General features: G+C 46.9%; 1 protein-coding gene and 1 pseudogene across 1 annotated transcript in view; both read right to left on the bottom strand.

The window, feature by feature from the left end:
* The window catches only part of LOC102842054, a 27,801-nt pseudogene extending 17,349 nt beyond the window's left edge, over nt 1-10,452 (bottom strand).
* Nucleotides 10,453-11,413: 961 nt separating this feature from the next.
* The window catches only part of POLR3A (polymerase (RNA) III (DNA directed) polypeptide A, 155kDa), a 69,409-nt gene continuing 66,794 nt past the window's right edge, over nt 11,414-14,028 (bottom strand). The window contains exon 31 of the mRNA XM_006837436.1: nt 11,414-11,562. Coding sequence (XP_006837499.1) covers nt 11,414-11,562 — 149 coding nt within the window. The remainder of the gene's footprint in view (nt 11,563-14,028) is intronic.

Genomic DNA, 14,028 nt, shown 5'->3' on the forward strand with positions numbered 1-14,028 from the left:
GGAGAATATTGAAAGTGTTATGGGCTGCCGAAAGAACCAATAGATCCGTTTTGGAAGAAGTGCAGCCAGAGTGCTCCTTGGAGGCCAGGATAGTCAAACTTAAGTCTCTCATACTTCGGACAGATTGTCAGGAGGGACCAGTCGCTGGAGAAGGATATTATGTTTGGTAAGGTGGAGGGTCAGACAAAAAGAGGAAGACCCCCAACAAGATGGATTGGCCAAGTGGCAGCATCGATGAACTCAAGCATGGCAACAGTAGTGAGGTTGGCCCAGGATCGGGCAGTGTTTCCCTCTACTGTGCATAGGGTTGCTATGAGTCACCTCGATGGCACCTAACAACAACAACAACAAAGAATTACAGACTCAGATAGCCTGTACAGGGTCACTATGAGTCGGAAGCAACTCCACGGCACATAATAACAAAAATTATCTTCCTAGGTCACAATTTGTACTTCACCATATGGGGCTCACTGAGACTTAAATCTAGTTACAGGTCTAGAGGCAAAAACGGAAGTGGAGGTGGTTGCTGGGTACATTTTTCAATGACCTGCAAGGTAATGTCCTAGACAGTGCCCTGGTGAGATGTCATCAGGCACAACTGGGTTAATCTCATCAGATGGAGGTAAGACGGCTATGTGATCCCATTTCAAGACTCAAGGTCCTCTTTCTTTCCAACCGATGCCTCACTTTTAACTTCAGACACCATTCCTGTGTCCTCACGTGCCCTAACGTGCCCTAACTGTGGGTGGTATTCCAGCCCTACCCTGGGAAGCTTGTGTATTTCAGAAGATGAAAGAAACATGGTGGTGAAAGAGGGTTGGAGGATGGTCCTGGGGAACTGTCCAGATGCGGGAGGGACAAGATGCAGTGTGAGTGTCCCTCTGTGGCTTTGAAGAACTGGTAGGCTGCGTGCTAGGCACTTGATCCCCACATCCCCTCTCCTAGTGATCCGGATTCACTAGGCTTGGGCTGAAGCTGGGAAACGGTATTTTTAACAAGTGCTTCAGGGGGATTTTTAGAGTTAAGCAAGTTTGGGAAATCACTGGCATCTCATTCAAAAATCAAAGCTCTTTTTTGCCACTGTTGTCTACATCCTTTGAGCAGGCACTATATTTTGGACAAATTTACATGAAGAGCAGAATGAAAAAGAAAACAGGATCTTTCAATATACTGTATAGAGACTTATCAAAAAGATGGAGACAGCCAAAATGCCCATCAACAGGAGAATGGCGTAACAAACTTTAGTACCTACACATAATAGAATACTACAAAATATTGAAGAATAACAATGAATCTGTGAAACATCTCACAACACAGTTGAGCTGAGTGAAATTAGTCAATCACAAAAGGACAAAAGGCTGTATGAAAACAATGCTATAAAAAGCTAAAGAAAGGTTTTCTTGATAAAAGAACCAACCAATCTATGATGGTTGGGGGTAGGCGGGGGGGGGGAGAGTGAAAATTATGAATGGGTAGACATATGTTAACATGGGTTACAGGGCAGGTAATATACAAAAGGCAGATTAGCAGAGGAAAGACGAAGGTAGCAGGAGACACAGAGACGAATGCAATAGTTAAAGGGAGTAAATGCTGTTGGTGCATGGAGGGATTGCAACCATGCAATGAAGCAATACATGATTTGTTGGATGTAAAATTGATGCTCTACTCTGTAAACCTTCACTCAATTCACAATAAGAAGTTTAAATAAAATAAAATAACATACAGTCCACGGTTCAAACTCACCAGCCGCTTTCAGGAAAAAAAGATAAGGCTTTCTGCCCCCATAAAGATTCACAGTCTCAGAAACCCTACATATATGGTTGCTGTGAGTTTGTGGGTTGCTTTTTGGTTAATGTGTGAGGAGTTTTGGAATGGTGGAAAGGGTTAACATGCTGGCTGTTAGAACCAAGATGTTGGCAGTTCGATTCCGCCCAGAGGTACCTTGGGAGAAAGGGTTAGTGATTGACTTTGGTTCACCAGAGTCCAGGAGTCGGAAGTGACTCCCAGCAACTGCTTTAGTGGGTGTGAAGAGGTGGCGAGGCTCTCCAAAAGCCTCTCTAGCTTAACATTCTGAGTTCCTTAAGGGTTTTCTTTAAGCCAGAAAGCCCAAGGCTGTGGGTGGGTATTAGGGAGCGGTAAGAGAGAGGACAAGTTAGAACTGGGGTGATACAGCAGATTTCAGACTCTTCTCAAAAGACAGTCACGGGATGGGATGTCAGACTGGGGGAACCTGTGTCTTCTTCCAGCCTAAACTGCCACACGATTCCACAGGTGAGGAAACAAGGGCCTACCAGCTCTCAGAGGGGTAGTGGATCTGAGACTGCAGGAAGCCCAGAGCCCTGGATTGATTTCCAACAATCTGTGGGACTGTGGGGTCATTTCTGAGCCCTTTTTCTTTTGTTTTTTTTTTTTTTTACTGTGATTTGGGTGAAAGTTTCCAGAGCAAATTGATTTTTCATTCAACAATTCATATTTTGTTTCATGACCTTGACTGCAATACCCGCTAATGGCACTGTAACTAACCCACTTCCATCCACACTGTGTTTACCATTTCTCTTCATCCTACTTTCGACCCATTCCCGCCTTCAGAACTTTACCCTTGGGCCAATACTGCCCTTTTGAATGCATACGGTTGTTTACGCTGTGGGATAAAGCACTAGACCTCAAGGTCGGTGGTTTAAACTCACCAGCCAATCCTCAGAAACCCTATACAGGGTGGCTATGAGTCGGCACCGACTTGATGGCACTTAACAACATCCCTGGTGGTTTTTGTTCACCGTTATCAAACTATTGTTTCACTGAAAGTTGAGCCACAGGACTGAGTCAGCTCTAGGCTTGAAGGGTGTCTACGAGGTGTTAAGTCTCAGGAGAGTTTCTGAGCCTTTCTGAATCTCAGTTTGCTCATCTGTAGAATGGGGATAATGTCTGCCACATGGGGTTATTGGAGAATGGCGTAGTAAAAGCTCAGGAAATGACCTTACTGTAAATTTTAAAATAATTCGTCTTATATAGTTATGAGAAAAGAAATTCCAACAGTACAAAGGAGGGGCAGTGAAGAACACACCTGTCCCCACCACCTCTCTTCCCTGGGGCAGGGTGGGGGGCACTATCCCCAGTTCCTCTTTCTTCTCATACATAGTCCATGCATATCAGTTACCATGTGGTTCCCTAGGTGGTGGAGATCTGCTCCTTTGCCTTTCTAAGCTGTTTTCTCCTACTTTGCTCCTTCCAACCCCCTCCTTGTGCCAGCACATACAACTGGGGGACTCCCTTCTTTGTCCAGCTCTCCCTTCCCAAGCCCAGTCCACCTGGTAATGATTTCCTACAGTTTCCCAGGGGTCTCCATGGGGACGTTTCCTGCTCCAGTCTCCATGGCAACTCTTCAGGTTGCCATGGTGACACTTTAGCGATTATTTGGAAACTCTTAAATAAATCACCCATGGTGGTACAGCCTCTAAGCCCTTGGCGCGGGGCTCCTAGGCAGAGGTGGGAGGAGGCAGGGACGGGGTGGTCATGGCCCAGTCCCGCTGGGTCTGGCCTTGTGAGGGGCCCATGTAGGCCCTTTGCGAGGTAGTAAGATGCCAAGTTGCAGTTAGGATGTGTAGTCCTTGGGGAAATAGATCCTGTGGCAAGGATACCCTCAAGGCTGAGCCAGCATGAGAGGAATCTGTGAGGAATCAAACAAAGGAATGAACTCCAACCTGCTTCTAACTTTTAAGAGGAACTTAAAAAGAATTCACTCATTCATTTACTCATTTATTCAACTAACATTTTTCAAGCACCTCAAGCTCCACACAGAACACCGTGTGGAGCACAATTCTACTCTGACACACATGGGACACCATGGAGTTGAGTTCACGGCATCGGTGATAAGCGTTGGGGATAGAACAGAGCAATGAAGAAACCAGGCCTCTTGGAGATACAGACAACTAGCAAAACAAACAAGCTCCGTGGTGGGTTGCACTAAAACCTATCAGGGAAGGGAGCTAGGTTGTAGCCCCCTCACACAGGGCAGGGAGTCCTGGGCTCAGGGCTGGTGCCAGGTCTCAGGGTAATCCCCGAAAGTTAGCCAGGGGAGGCTCTATCAGTAGTGCCCGGCTCCTCTCACAGGTCTAGCAGCACGCAAGCCTCAGAGCACCCTTTGGCGCACAGACACAGCAAGAAGTTTCCTGGGTATTTTACAGACTAGGTAACCGAGACCCAGAAGGGAAGCAGCTGCCCTAACAGAGCACACAAGAGTGACCAGGATTCCTTGGCCAATACCTTGTTGTTGTGAAGTGCCATCGAGTCGGTTCCAACTCATAGAGACCTGGCATAGGGCTTCCGAGGAGTGGCTGGTGGCTTTGAAGCACCGATCTTGTGGTTAGCAATCCAGTGTTTATCCTACAGTTCTATACCAGGGCAATTTCTGCTGGGCCAGCGGACTTGCCGTCAATCTGAGGAACCACACTTATCCAGCAATGTCTTCCTGAAGACTGAATTAGATCTCGTCTTAGACTCCTGAAAGACTTCTATCTGGGGAAGAGTCCGGTTGATTTCAAATCTCACAGAAAGTTCAGGTGATTGTGATAAGCCAAAGTCCCAAACACTGGATGTGTCCAGTAGTGACACAGTTAAAGGTAAAGGGGCATAATTCTAACCCTGACGCCCGGATACTCCTCTAGGAGATGAAGACATGCTTCCAGAGGACGCTGTGCTGGACTTGACCTGCCTTTTCAGTGTGTACTAATCAAAGAAACCAACGGCTTGCTGTTAAGTCAATTCCGACCCTTGGCGATCCTATGTGTGTCAGAGTAGAACTGTGCTCTGTAGGCTTTTCCTTGTAAAAGTTAGTTTTGTTGTTGAAAATCTACACAGTAGAACATACACCAGTTCAACGGTTTCTACATGTACGATTCAGTGACGACATTCTTCAAGTTGTGCAACCGTTGTTTCTGTCAAGTGCTGTCGAGTTGTTTTGGACCCATAGGGACCCTGTATAGGGTTTCCAAGGAGCGACTGAAAGCTACTCTATTTCTCCAGGACATTATTCACCCTCTTTTCTGGAGTTGTTCCTTCATTAACATAAACTCACTTGTCCCTAAGGCTTGTGTCTACTCACTCTTTCAAATTGCTGTTGTCACTTTGATCCTGTGTAGTTCTTAAAAGAGCATAATGCTCAAGGCAGACATTTTTTTTTTTTACTAGTTACACTAAACTGTTTGGTTTTAACAAGACTTCAGGGACTATTTTTGATTTTTAGTTTGAAGAGGCTCTCAGAGTAAAGTTTCAGAGATCCATCCCCCTTCCATGGCTCTACAAAGTCTAGTGTTCCTGAGAATTCGCATTTTTGCATTCTACATTTTCCCCCTTTCAATCAGGATTCTTTGATTAAAATGCACAGTAATGGTAGCCTGGTACCATCCAGTCCTTCTGGTCTCATGACAATAGTTTGGCGGCCACTTGAATGTTCTCTTTGATGAAATGTCTATTTGAGTCCTTCGCCCATTTTATGCTCACGGAAGCAGTTAGCCATGCATGCCCCATCCTCCTCTTGCTGCTTTTACTTCTTTCTTTGCTGGCCCAGGTGAATATCGAGACCCTCTGTGGTGCTTTGGATGGCCGCTTGCAAGCTCTTAAGACTTCAGGCTCTACTCAAAGAATTAGGAGGTAGAACAGAGCTCTCAATACATTACTAGGCCAGTTACCCAGATGTTCCATGACACCATGACTCTAAACTTCTACAGCAAGGAACCAAATCCCTTGAGGTGTGGGCTATACAGAAGCGGCCTCAGAAGCAACTTTTCCCTTGCTGTTGTGAATATATCTATCACACAACTTTTCCAAATCAACATTTTATGGGTGACGACTTACAACGATTACATTAATAGGCTGTGGAGCCCTACCCTTAAACCAATTTGATTTTTCAGTCAATGAGATGGATTGGCACAGTGGCAGCAGTGAAGGTGGTGCAGGACTGCAGTGTTCTGTTGTGTGTAGGGTTCTGTTGTGTGTAGGGTCGCTATGAGTCAGAATCAACTCCAGGGCCCCCAACACCAATAACCTCACCATTAGTCCTCCTGTCTCTGTCTCATATTAACTAATGAATTTTGGTCTCTACACATTTGCTTTTTCCTTAACTTTTTATACAAGAGATTACACAGTATCTGTTCATGATTAACTTATTTCACTCAACATAATGTCTTACTAACTTCATTACTTTTACTGGTCAAGCAGTATTCCATTGTGGAAAAATTCCATTGTCTTTTAAAAACTTTTTATTGTGAATTAAGTGGTTAACAGACAAGATCATCAATTTTACTCTCAACCAATCATACGCCCGTTCCTATCAACCCAGTGCATTGAGGAAACAAGTTTGATCCTTGTCGTGAAGAATCCTTCAGTTTAGGTTGGAAATTTGAGCAACTGCATCCTTAAGCAAAAGTTCCGGTTCATCAAATTATAGCAGTTTACACTTGCTCATGGAGTCCTAGTGTGGCGCTGTGGGTTAATGGGCCAGACTTTAAGGTCGATGGTTGAAGCTCCTCGGAAACCCTATACAGGGTTGCCATGGGTCAGAACTGACTCAATGGTACTTAACATCAATACTGGCTCACAATATCAAGTATCTTTAACTTCATTTGGTTGAGTTCTGGTTAGCTAGCCATCCTAGCTAGGTCAAATGAGTACTAACTGCAATTTTGGGAGTTCAAGCACGCCTTCCCCCAGTTCAGACCAGCTGGCCGCTTCACTTTCAGCTCCAGTTTCCATGGGCTGGGGAGTTCACACATCTTCCTAAACTACAGACCAGACACCCTTCCTCTTCTTTCTCAAGGTCAACGGATGTCAGTAGAACATGGCCAAGTTCAGCCCATGTCTTCATTGATGCACTTCCCCCACTTACACTCAAAAGTAGACCCAGGTAGTCACCAGTTAGCATACTAGATTGCTCCCAGGTTCCCTCTGAGTTTCAGTCTTAGAAGGTGTTTTTCTGGTGGGCTGACTTGTATTGCCTTGATGCCTCCAAAGCAAACAGCTTGCTTGATATTCTAACAGCTAAACACTCTTGCTTTTTTTCCTGCTGATCTCTTAATAGAATCGTCTGTTCTCCTAGCTGTTGTGGGTTGGTTGGCATGTTTTTAAATAACAATGTTCAACCTCAGAAGATTCTGGGTGGGGCTCAGGAATTCATCTAGTGCTCCAGACTCCACAAAGGCTTAACAAGGAGCAACTGTGTTATTTCTAATTACCCTTTTGGCTACTCGAATCAGTTGTAGGCTGAAAATGTGCTTACAAAATTTCTGTAATAGTTCCCAATATTCATTTCTATTTTGAGTAGGCACGGGAAACCAATGTCCACATTAACAGTCAAGTACCTAAACATTTTCTCCTTCCTTTACCCACTCAGAATGTCTCAAATCTTGTATCAAAGAACACTGTTCCAAGTTGTGTATAAATCACTATTCTTCTCTATCCCATTCTGCTATCTTCACTCTCCATCTTCTTATGTATTGCCCTCCCCATCACCCGAGTTAACATGTGTCCAGTCCCTAACCAGTGAACTACTCACCCCTCCCTCCTACCCCTGGTAACCATCAGAGAATGTTCCTTTTAGTATGGGTAGCTTTCCTTAAGCTTTTACAATAACGATTTCTGATTTGTCCTTTTGTTATTGACTAAGCATAATGTCCTCAATGTTCATCCATGTTATGATGTGTTTTGCCGTTTCATTGTTATTCTTCAAGGCTTCATAGTATTCCATTGTGTGTATATATCAGAATTTATCCATTCTTCAACTGATGGGCTGTTAGGCTATCTCCATCTTTTTGCTATTGTGAATGGTGCTGTCATAAACTTTGGTGTGCATATCATCTACTTGTGTTCTGGTTCGTATTTCTTGTGGATATACAACAAGTAAAGGGATTGCTGGGTGGAGCTCTGGTAGCGTAGTGGTTACGAATCGGGCTGCAAACCTTAAGGTCAGTGGTTCGAAACTACCAGCCGCTCCGCGGGAGAAAGATGAGGCTTTCTACTCCCGTAAGGATTTACACCCTCGGAAACCCTGTACAGGGTCGCTATGGGTCGGAACCGACTCGACGGCACTTAACAACAACAACAACATGTGGCGCTATGGGTTAATGTGCCAGATTGCAAAGTCGTTTGAACCACAGGGTTGGTAGTTCAAGCTCACCAGTCACTCCTCGGAAACCCTATACAGGGTCGCTATGGGTCAGAACTGACTCCTCACACTTAACATCTGATTGGAGTCCTAGTATGGCACCACAGGATAAGTGCTTGACCTCAAGGTTGGTTTGAAATGCAAGGCTGGTGGTTCACTCACCAGTTGCTCCTTGAAAACCATATACAGGATCGCTGAGTTGAAATCGATTCGACGGCACTTAACGTAACTGACTAGCTTGTTTTAGTCCGTGCTTTACTCTTAGTACCTCCAACAGTGCCTCTGAGCAGTATTTGTTGAAGACTGGCTGAGCTAGGCAGGCCCTAACCCCAGCCTGGAAGTACTGCACAGCTTGTGTTTAGGAGACATTTATTTGCCTTTCACTGGGTTTGATGTGGCTCCATCACTGGGGGCCATCCTCTTCCCATCATTTCCACATCACTGTTATGGGTGAGCATGCACAGCTGACCTCCAGCTCAGAGGCCTGTGGCCTGGGATGCACCTACGCACCTGCCAATCACTCTGCTAGTTGTATGTACAGCAAGTTTCCCGATTTTGAATTTCAGAAGGAAAGTAGGAGCTCCATCACGAGACAGAAAAAAATGCAAGAAAAAGAATCATTACAGTGTCAGGTTCAATCACACATGAATCGATGTGAGTACACACGGCGAAGGCCAGGACTAGAAACCAGACACCAGAATTTAACGCTGGCACAAACCTTCAAAGACACCAGGGTGTCCCTCCCCACCTCTAAGTGCCAAATAAAGCCAGGGGCTGTCACTGAGTCAAACAGCTATTTTAATCCCCTTAAAACAAAAGATGTAAATAGGCCAAAGGACCAGCCAGCTCACAGGGCGACCCTGTATAGGGTTTCCAAGGAGTGACTAATGAGCTTGAACTGCCGACCTTACGATTCAAACTACTTCGCAGTCTGGTGCATTAACCCACAATGCCACACCAGGACTCTGGAAATAGGCATGTGTTAATGGATGAGACAATGAGACAATGGATGAGTGTATGTTTTCCTATTTCTTTCAAATAGGCCAGGGAGTAAGCTTCAATGACCCTACTCCGTGGAGAATACACTCCTATCTGGTGGTGCAGAGTAGACAAGGCCCTAGGGAGATGACACACAGTGGGGGCAGAGCGGGCTGACTGGCAGCGAGTGCTGTGCAGACCACTCCCCTCAGGACCCAGTGCTTTCTGGGATGCTAACCACAGGCCCCATGGAACCTACCGGGCTCTGCACCTGTCACAGTCACAGATAGCTCATGCCCGTCCCACCCTGCTGCCAGGATCTCCTTCCCGGCTCCTGCGCTCCACACTCCCTAGACAAACTTTTGGAAAGGCAGCCAAGTGGCTCTGAGCAGGCTCCACGTGTGGTGGCGCTGGTGAGACTCAAGCAGCCATGGGAACTGATGTTTGTGCAGGCCCAGGCCCACGCAGTTTAGAACACTAAGACAAGTGGCCTTTTCTCTTGTCACTGATGCCCGGAGAGAAGTTCAAGGACCAACCTCCAGGGTGCAGGGAAACAAATTCTAACGGAATTTGTAAGCATTGGTCAAAAGTAACTCAAGTCAAGGGTTTGAATCCAGAATCCCATCAGTACAGTGGAGAAAGCATTCTTTCCAGTGCAGACCCAAAAACCAAGGGACATGGTCCATACCCTAGCAGCATGAACTCAGACCTTGGTGACCACACACAGCTGTGTCTCTACAAGTGTCAGAGGCAGCAGCCTGCATTCTGTGAGCCTCCACAACCTTTCCTTTTACACGACCACTTCTTTATCAGCCACACTATTTGGTTTAGGCAGCTATTTTTTTCAGTGATTGGCAAAGTTAGATAAATCGTGGGGAAGAGCTGTCAAATCGGTCCCAACTCACAGCGACTCTGCATAGGGTTTCTGAGGAGTGGCGGAGGGTTTGAACCACTAACCTTGTGGTTAGCAGTCCAATGCTAACCCCAACAGGGTCACACCAAGGACTTAGCTGTGCCATGTCCTCAAGAGTCCAGTCTCCATTTAAACAATCATCTCACTCCTATCTAAACTGCTATAGGAGGAAGGAAGCACCAGATGAGTGGGGCTGGGCTCTGGGCGGGTCCACAGCCACCAGCAGTTCTGCTCCCTGGCCCTGTGCCAGCTCTAACTAGCAAACTCAGAACAAAGAACATACTGTCCCTCTAGAAGACAAGCCACTGACGTTTCCTTCGTGTGCTGCACAGACCCCCTCAGAGCTCCCCGCAGCGAAGGCAGGGCTGCTGTGCAGAAGTACGCACAAGATGAAGCGGGGCATCCTGGGCCACCCTGCACTTTCCTCCTCACAGTCCAGGGTGGGCTTTCTATTGTCAGGGGACTGACACTCCTTAAGGAGCTTGCTGTCACTGCCAGGGTGCCCCTGCCCCCAGGCTCCACCCTTCCTCTGTCTGGGTGGCACTCTTACCCCATAAAGCAAGTACCTGTGGTCACCCGGGAGGGCCCATGGGGGGTCCCAGTTCTAACTCTGCCCTTGCATTCTCTGGCCCCAGAGGATGCCTGGATCTGCCTCACTCTTGTGTATAAACCCAAGAGGCTCCAAGTAAGCAGGTTGTCCTTTCAGGCCCCAGACTTGGACGAGGCCACTGCAGGTCGTCACCCCATGAGGAGCCGGACCATCTGTGGAGAGCGATTGCGAGCAGCCTGGACCTCCGGAGAGCTCGGCTTAGTTACCAATCCTACACAGTACTGTTGGTGTAGCCAGTTCTTTGAGTAATGCTTCAGTGCTCGTTTTACAGTTTGTTGATTTCAAAACCAAAACCAAAGCAAAGTAACAACAAAACCCCCAGGTCCCTCAAACTGAGGCAATAAATAACAGTAACAACATTGACATGGTTCGAGCACACCGGAACTCCAACCCTAGTCCTGGCTCAGGGTCAGCTCTCAGGTCACACGTGAGTCAACAGATGGAACGGGCAGGCCGGGGTGGGGGCTGGTTCAAGTTCAGGACAAGAGGTGGGCCAGAGGTGTTGACTGCTTATCAACACAAACGTGAGCACACGGTTCTCCCAGCAGCATGGGGTGGTCAGGGCCCCTGGTGTGTACTGCTGTGGATCAGATGAGCAGCTGCTCCCGGGAACTCCTGGTGCCCTCGCTGTGGGCACAGCCTGAGGATGCCAGCGGCTCTGTCCCAGGGGCACAAGCTTTCCAAGTCAGTGGGTGGTCTCGAGCCTCCTTCCAGACAGGGCAAGGGGACCAAGATCGGGTACAGTCTTTTCAGACTATGTGACAAGGGGAATGTGGAACTCGTTTGTGTCGAATATTAGAGGCCTCTTGGGAGGGTCTGGGTCCCTGTTGGCCTTGTGGAGCAGCTTGAAGAGGCCGGTTCCAATGTTCATTGGGATTCCCATGATGATGCATTCCGACACTCCTGAAAGCAACCAGACACAGGAGGGTGAGGCCACTGATCAAGGTGTTGGACAATCAGGATCGGACAGCCAGTGCCACTCATACAGACTGGTTCCACTTGGGTAAGTCACCCAACCAGCTGTCTCTTCCCTGGGGGGCTTGGTAGCGTGCTGTGCTGTGCTGTTATGGGGCCTCCTGGAGACACAACCAGAACTCTGAGGACCGAGTGAAGGGGCAGGACCCGCTCAGAGTCAGGCCGCTGCAGAGGGCTCAGCTAGCTGTCACTTATCCAAGCCAAAGGCACTTCTTAAGGCCCCTGTCTGAGAACATGAAACTTGGACAGCGAGGATGCTGTATGTTCCTGGGAACGCTGTGCTAGCCACTGAGCGTCTGAAAAACAAATGGCTGTGGGCAGTGGTGTGGAAGAAGCGCTCTGCAGGCCTGCTGAGAAACATCTAGGAGCAGTGCTGCTAACTAGGGAGTGGAAGACGAGTGGCGGGAGCAGGTTCCTTCTCCAGACTCCACTGCAGCTTTTGTAAGATCCAAGTGTTAGGGTTTGCTTCCACAACAAACAATTCAGTACCTACTATGTTCTAGACTCTGTTCTATCAGAAAACACAAGAGACCAAGAACTGAACTAAAACGCAAAAACCCCAACCTGCGTGAATGTGCCAAGTGAGCAGAGGAAGGGAAGCTTTGAAGTCAGGGGTAGGTGGTGGTACCAGGCTGGCAGGGCACACGAGGGAGTGATGCTGGGTGGTAGGAGAGGGGCCCAAACACCATACACACGGCCACCCCCAATGGAATACACAGACTCCAACTGGACTACACTTAGGGGACGAGACAGCGGAGAAGCTCAGTGTTGTCAGTCAAAACAAGGCCAGGGGGAGACTGGGAGAGACGACCATCATTGCTCATATGCAAGTTCACACTGAAGCTGAAGAAAAATAAAATAAGTCCACAAGACCCAAAATATGATTTGGACTACATCCCAACTGAATTAAGAGACCATCTCAAGAAGAGATTCGAACCCAGCCTCAATGACTGGATGATTAGAGCGCAACTAGAAGAAAGAAGAGGAAAAAAAGAGTAATCTGATATATTATTATCATGTGCAAGTTAAATTTTGCTGAAAAAAAATTCAAAAACGATAGGAACAGTTCATGGACAGAGAACTGCCAGAAATTCCAGCAGGATTCAGAAGAGGACATGGAACGAGGAACATCATTGCTGAAGACAGATGGATCTTGGCGGAAAGCAGAGAATACCAGAAAGATGTTTACCTGTGCTTTAATGACTTTCGACTGTGTGGACCATGACAAATTATGGGCAACAGGTATTCCAGTACACTTCATTGTTCTCATAAGGAACCTATACACAGACCAAGAGACATTCAAACAGAACATGAGGACACACTGTGTGGTTTAAAATCAAGAAAGGTGTGTGCCAGGGTTGGATTCTTTCACCATACTTACTCAATCTGTATGGTGAACAGAGAATCCTATAAAAGAAAGCCAGGTTCTATGAAGAAGAATGTGGCAAAGAACAAAAAAGATGGCGGATCGGGTGAAGTGCAGGGAGGAGCTCCACTGGCAACAACACAGAATACAGGACCAAGCAGGCTCAGGGAATGGTCCCAGAACTCTGAACCACATATAAAGGAATATTTAGAAGGTTTGAAGGAATATTTAGAAGGAATATTTAGAAGGAATATTTGAAGGAATATTTAGAAGGAATATTTAGAAGGCTGGGGGAGTTTGTGGCAGAAGCAAGAAATCCATTGCTTTCTGGTTCGGGATGCTCAACTGCTCCAGGAGCCGCCATCTTGGGTGAGAACAAGCGGGGGAAGGAGCGGAGCGGCCACAGACGCCTGACAGAGCCTCGGAGATACGGGTGTGGACATTCTTTCTTTTGGTATTTGTTCACTGGTCCCTTGCTGTCTGCACACCTCCATTCGGGTGACTACAGGGGTGCCTGAGCTACTGGACAGCCCAGCCCCACCCTCGTAGGGTTCTACTACGCATGCGTACAGATCTCCACAAAATTTAAAGAGACAGTTTCCACTTAAAGCCAAACAGCCATAGCCGGCCCTAAACTGTTTATAACTAGAAAAAAGGCCTGAATGGGGATTGTGGAGTGGGACAAGCAGACAAAAAAGGAAATAGGCTGAAAATTAAATCCTAAGTTACATCACAATGGCCAACAGTGATATTTTGAAATTTCTCAAGAAGAAGAGTGAAAAGGGAAGCCCATTTCCTCATCACATATACCTGGAGGCAATCAGCAAGCATAAAAATACCAAAATACATACCCATCTAAGTATTAAGGCCACAGATAACCCCTGAAGATGCCCAAAAAACTGAAGCAGGTGACCATATCTGCACGTGTCCAGAAACGAGATAAAGTGACTGAGGCAAATGAGCTGGAAGTAGATCTACACTCCATACTGGAAGATGGGCAGGCTTTGGAAATGCCTGAGAAGGAATTC

This window comes from Chrysochloris asiatica, unplaced genomic scaffold (assembly GCF_000296735.1).
Source record: "Chrysochloris asiatica unplaced genomic scaffold, ChrAsi1.0 scaffold00020, whole genome shotgun sequence".
NCBI lineage: Eukaryota > Metazoa > Chordata > Mammalia > Afrosoricida > Chrysochloridae > Chrysochloris > Chrysochloris asiatica.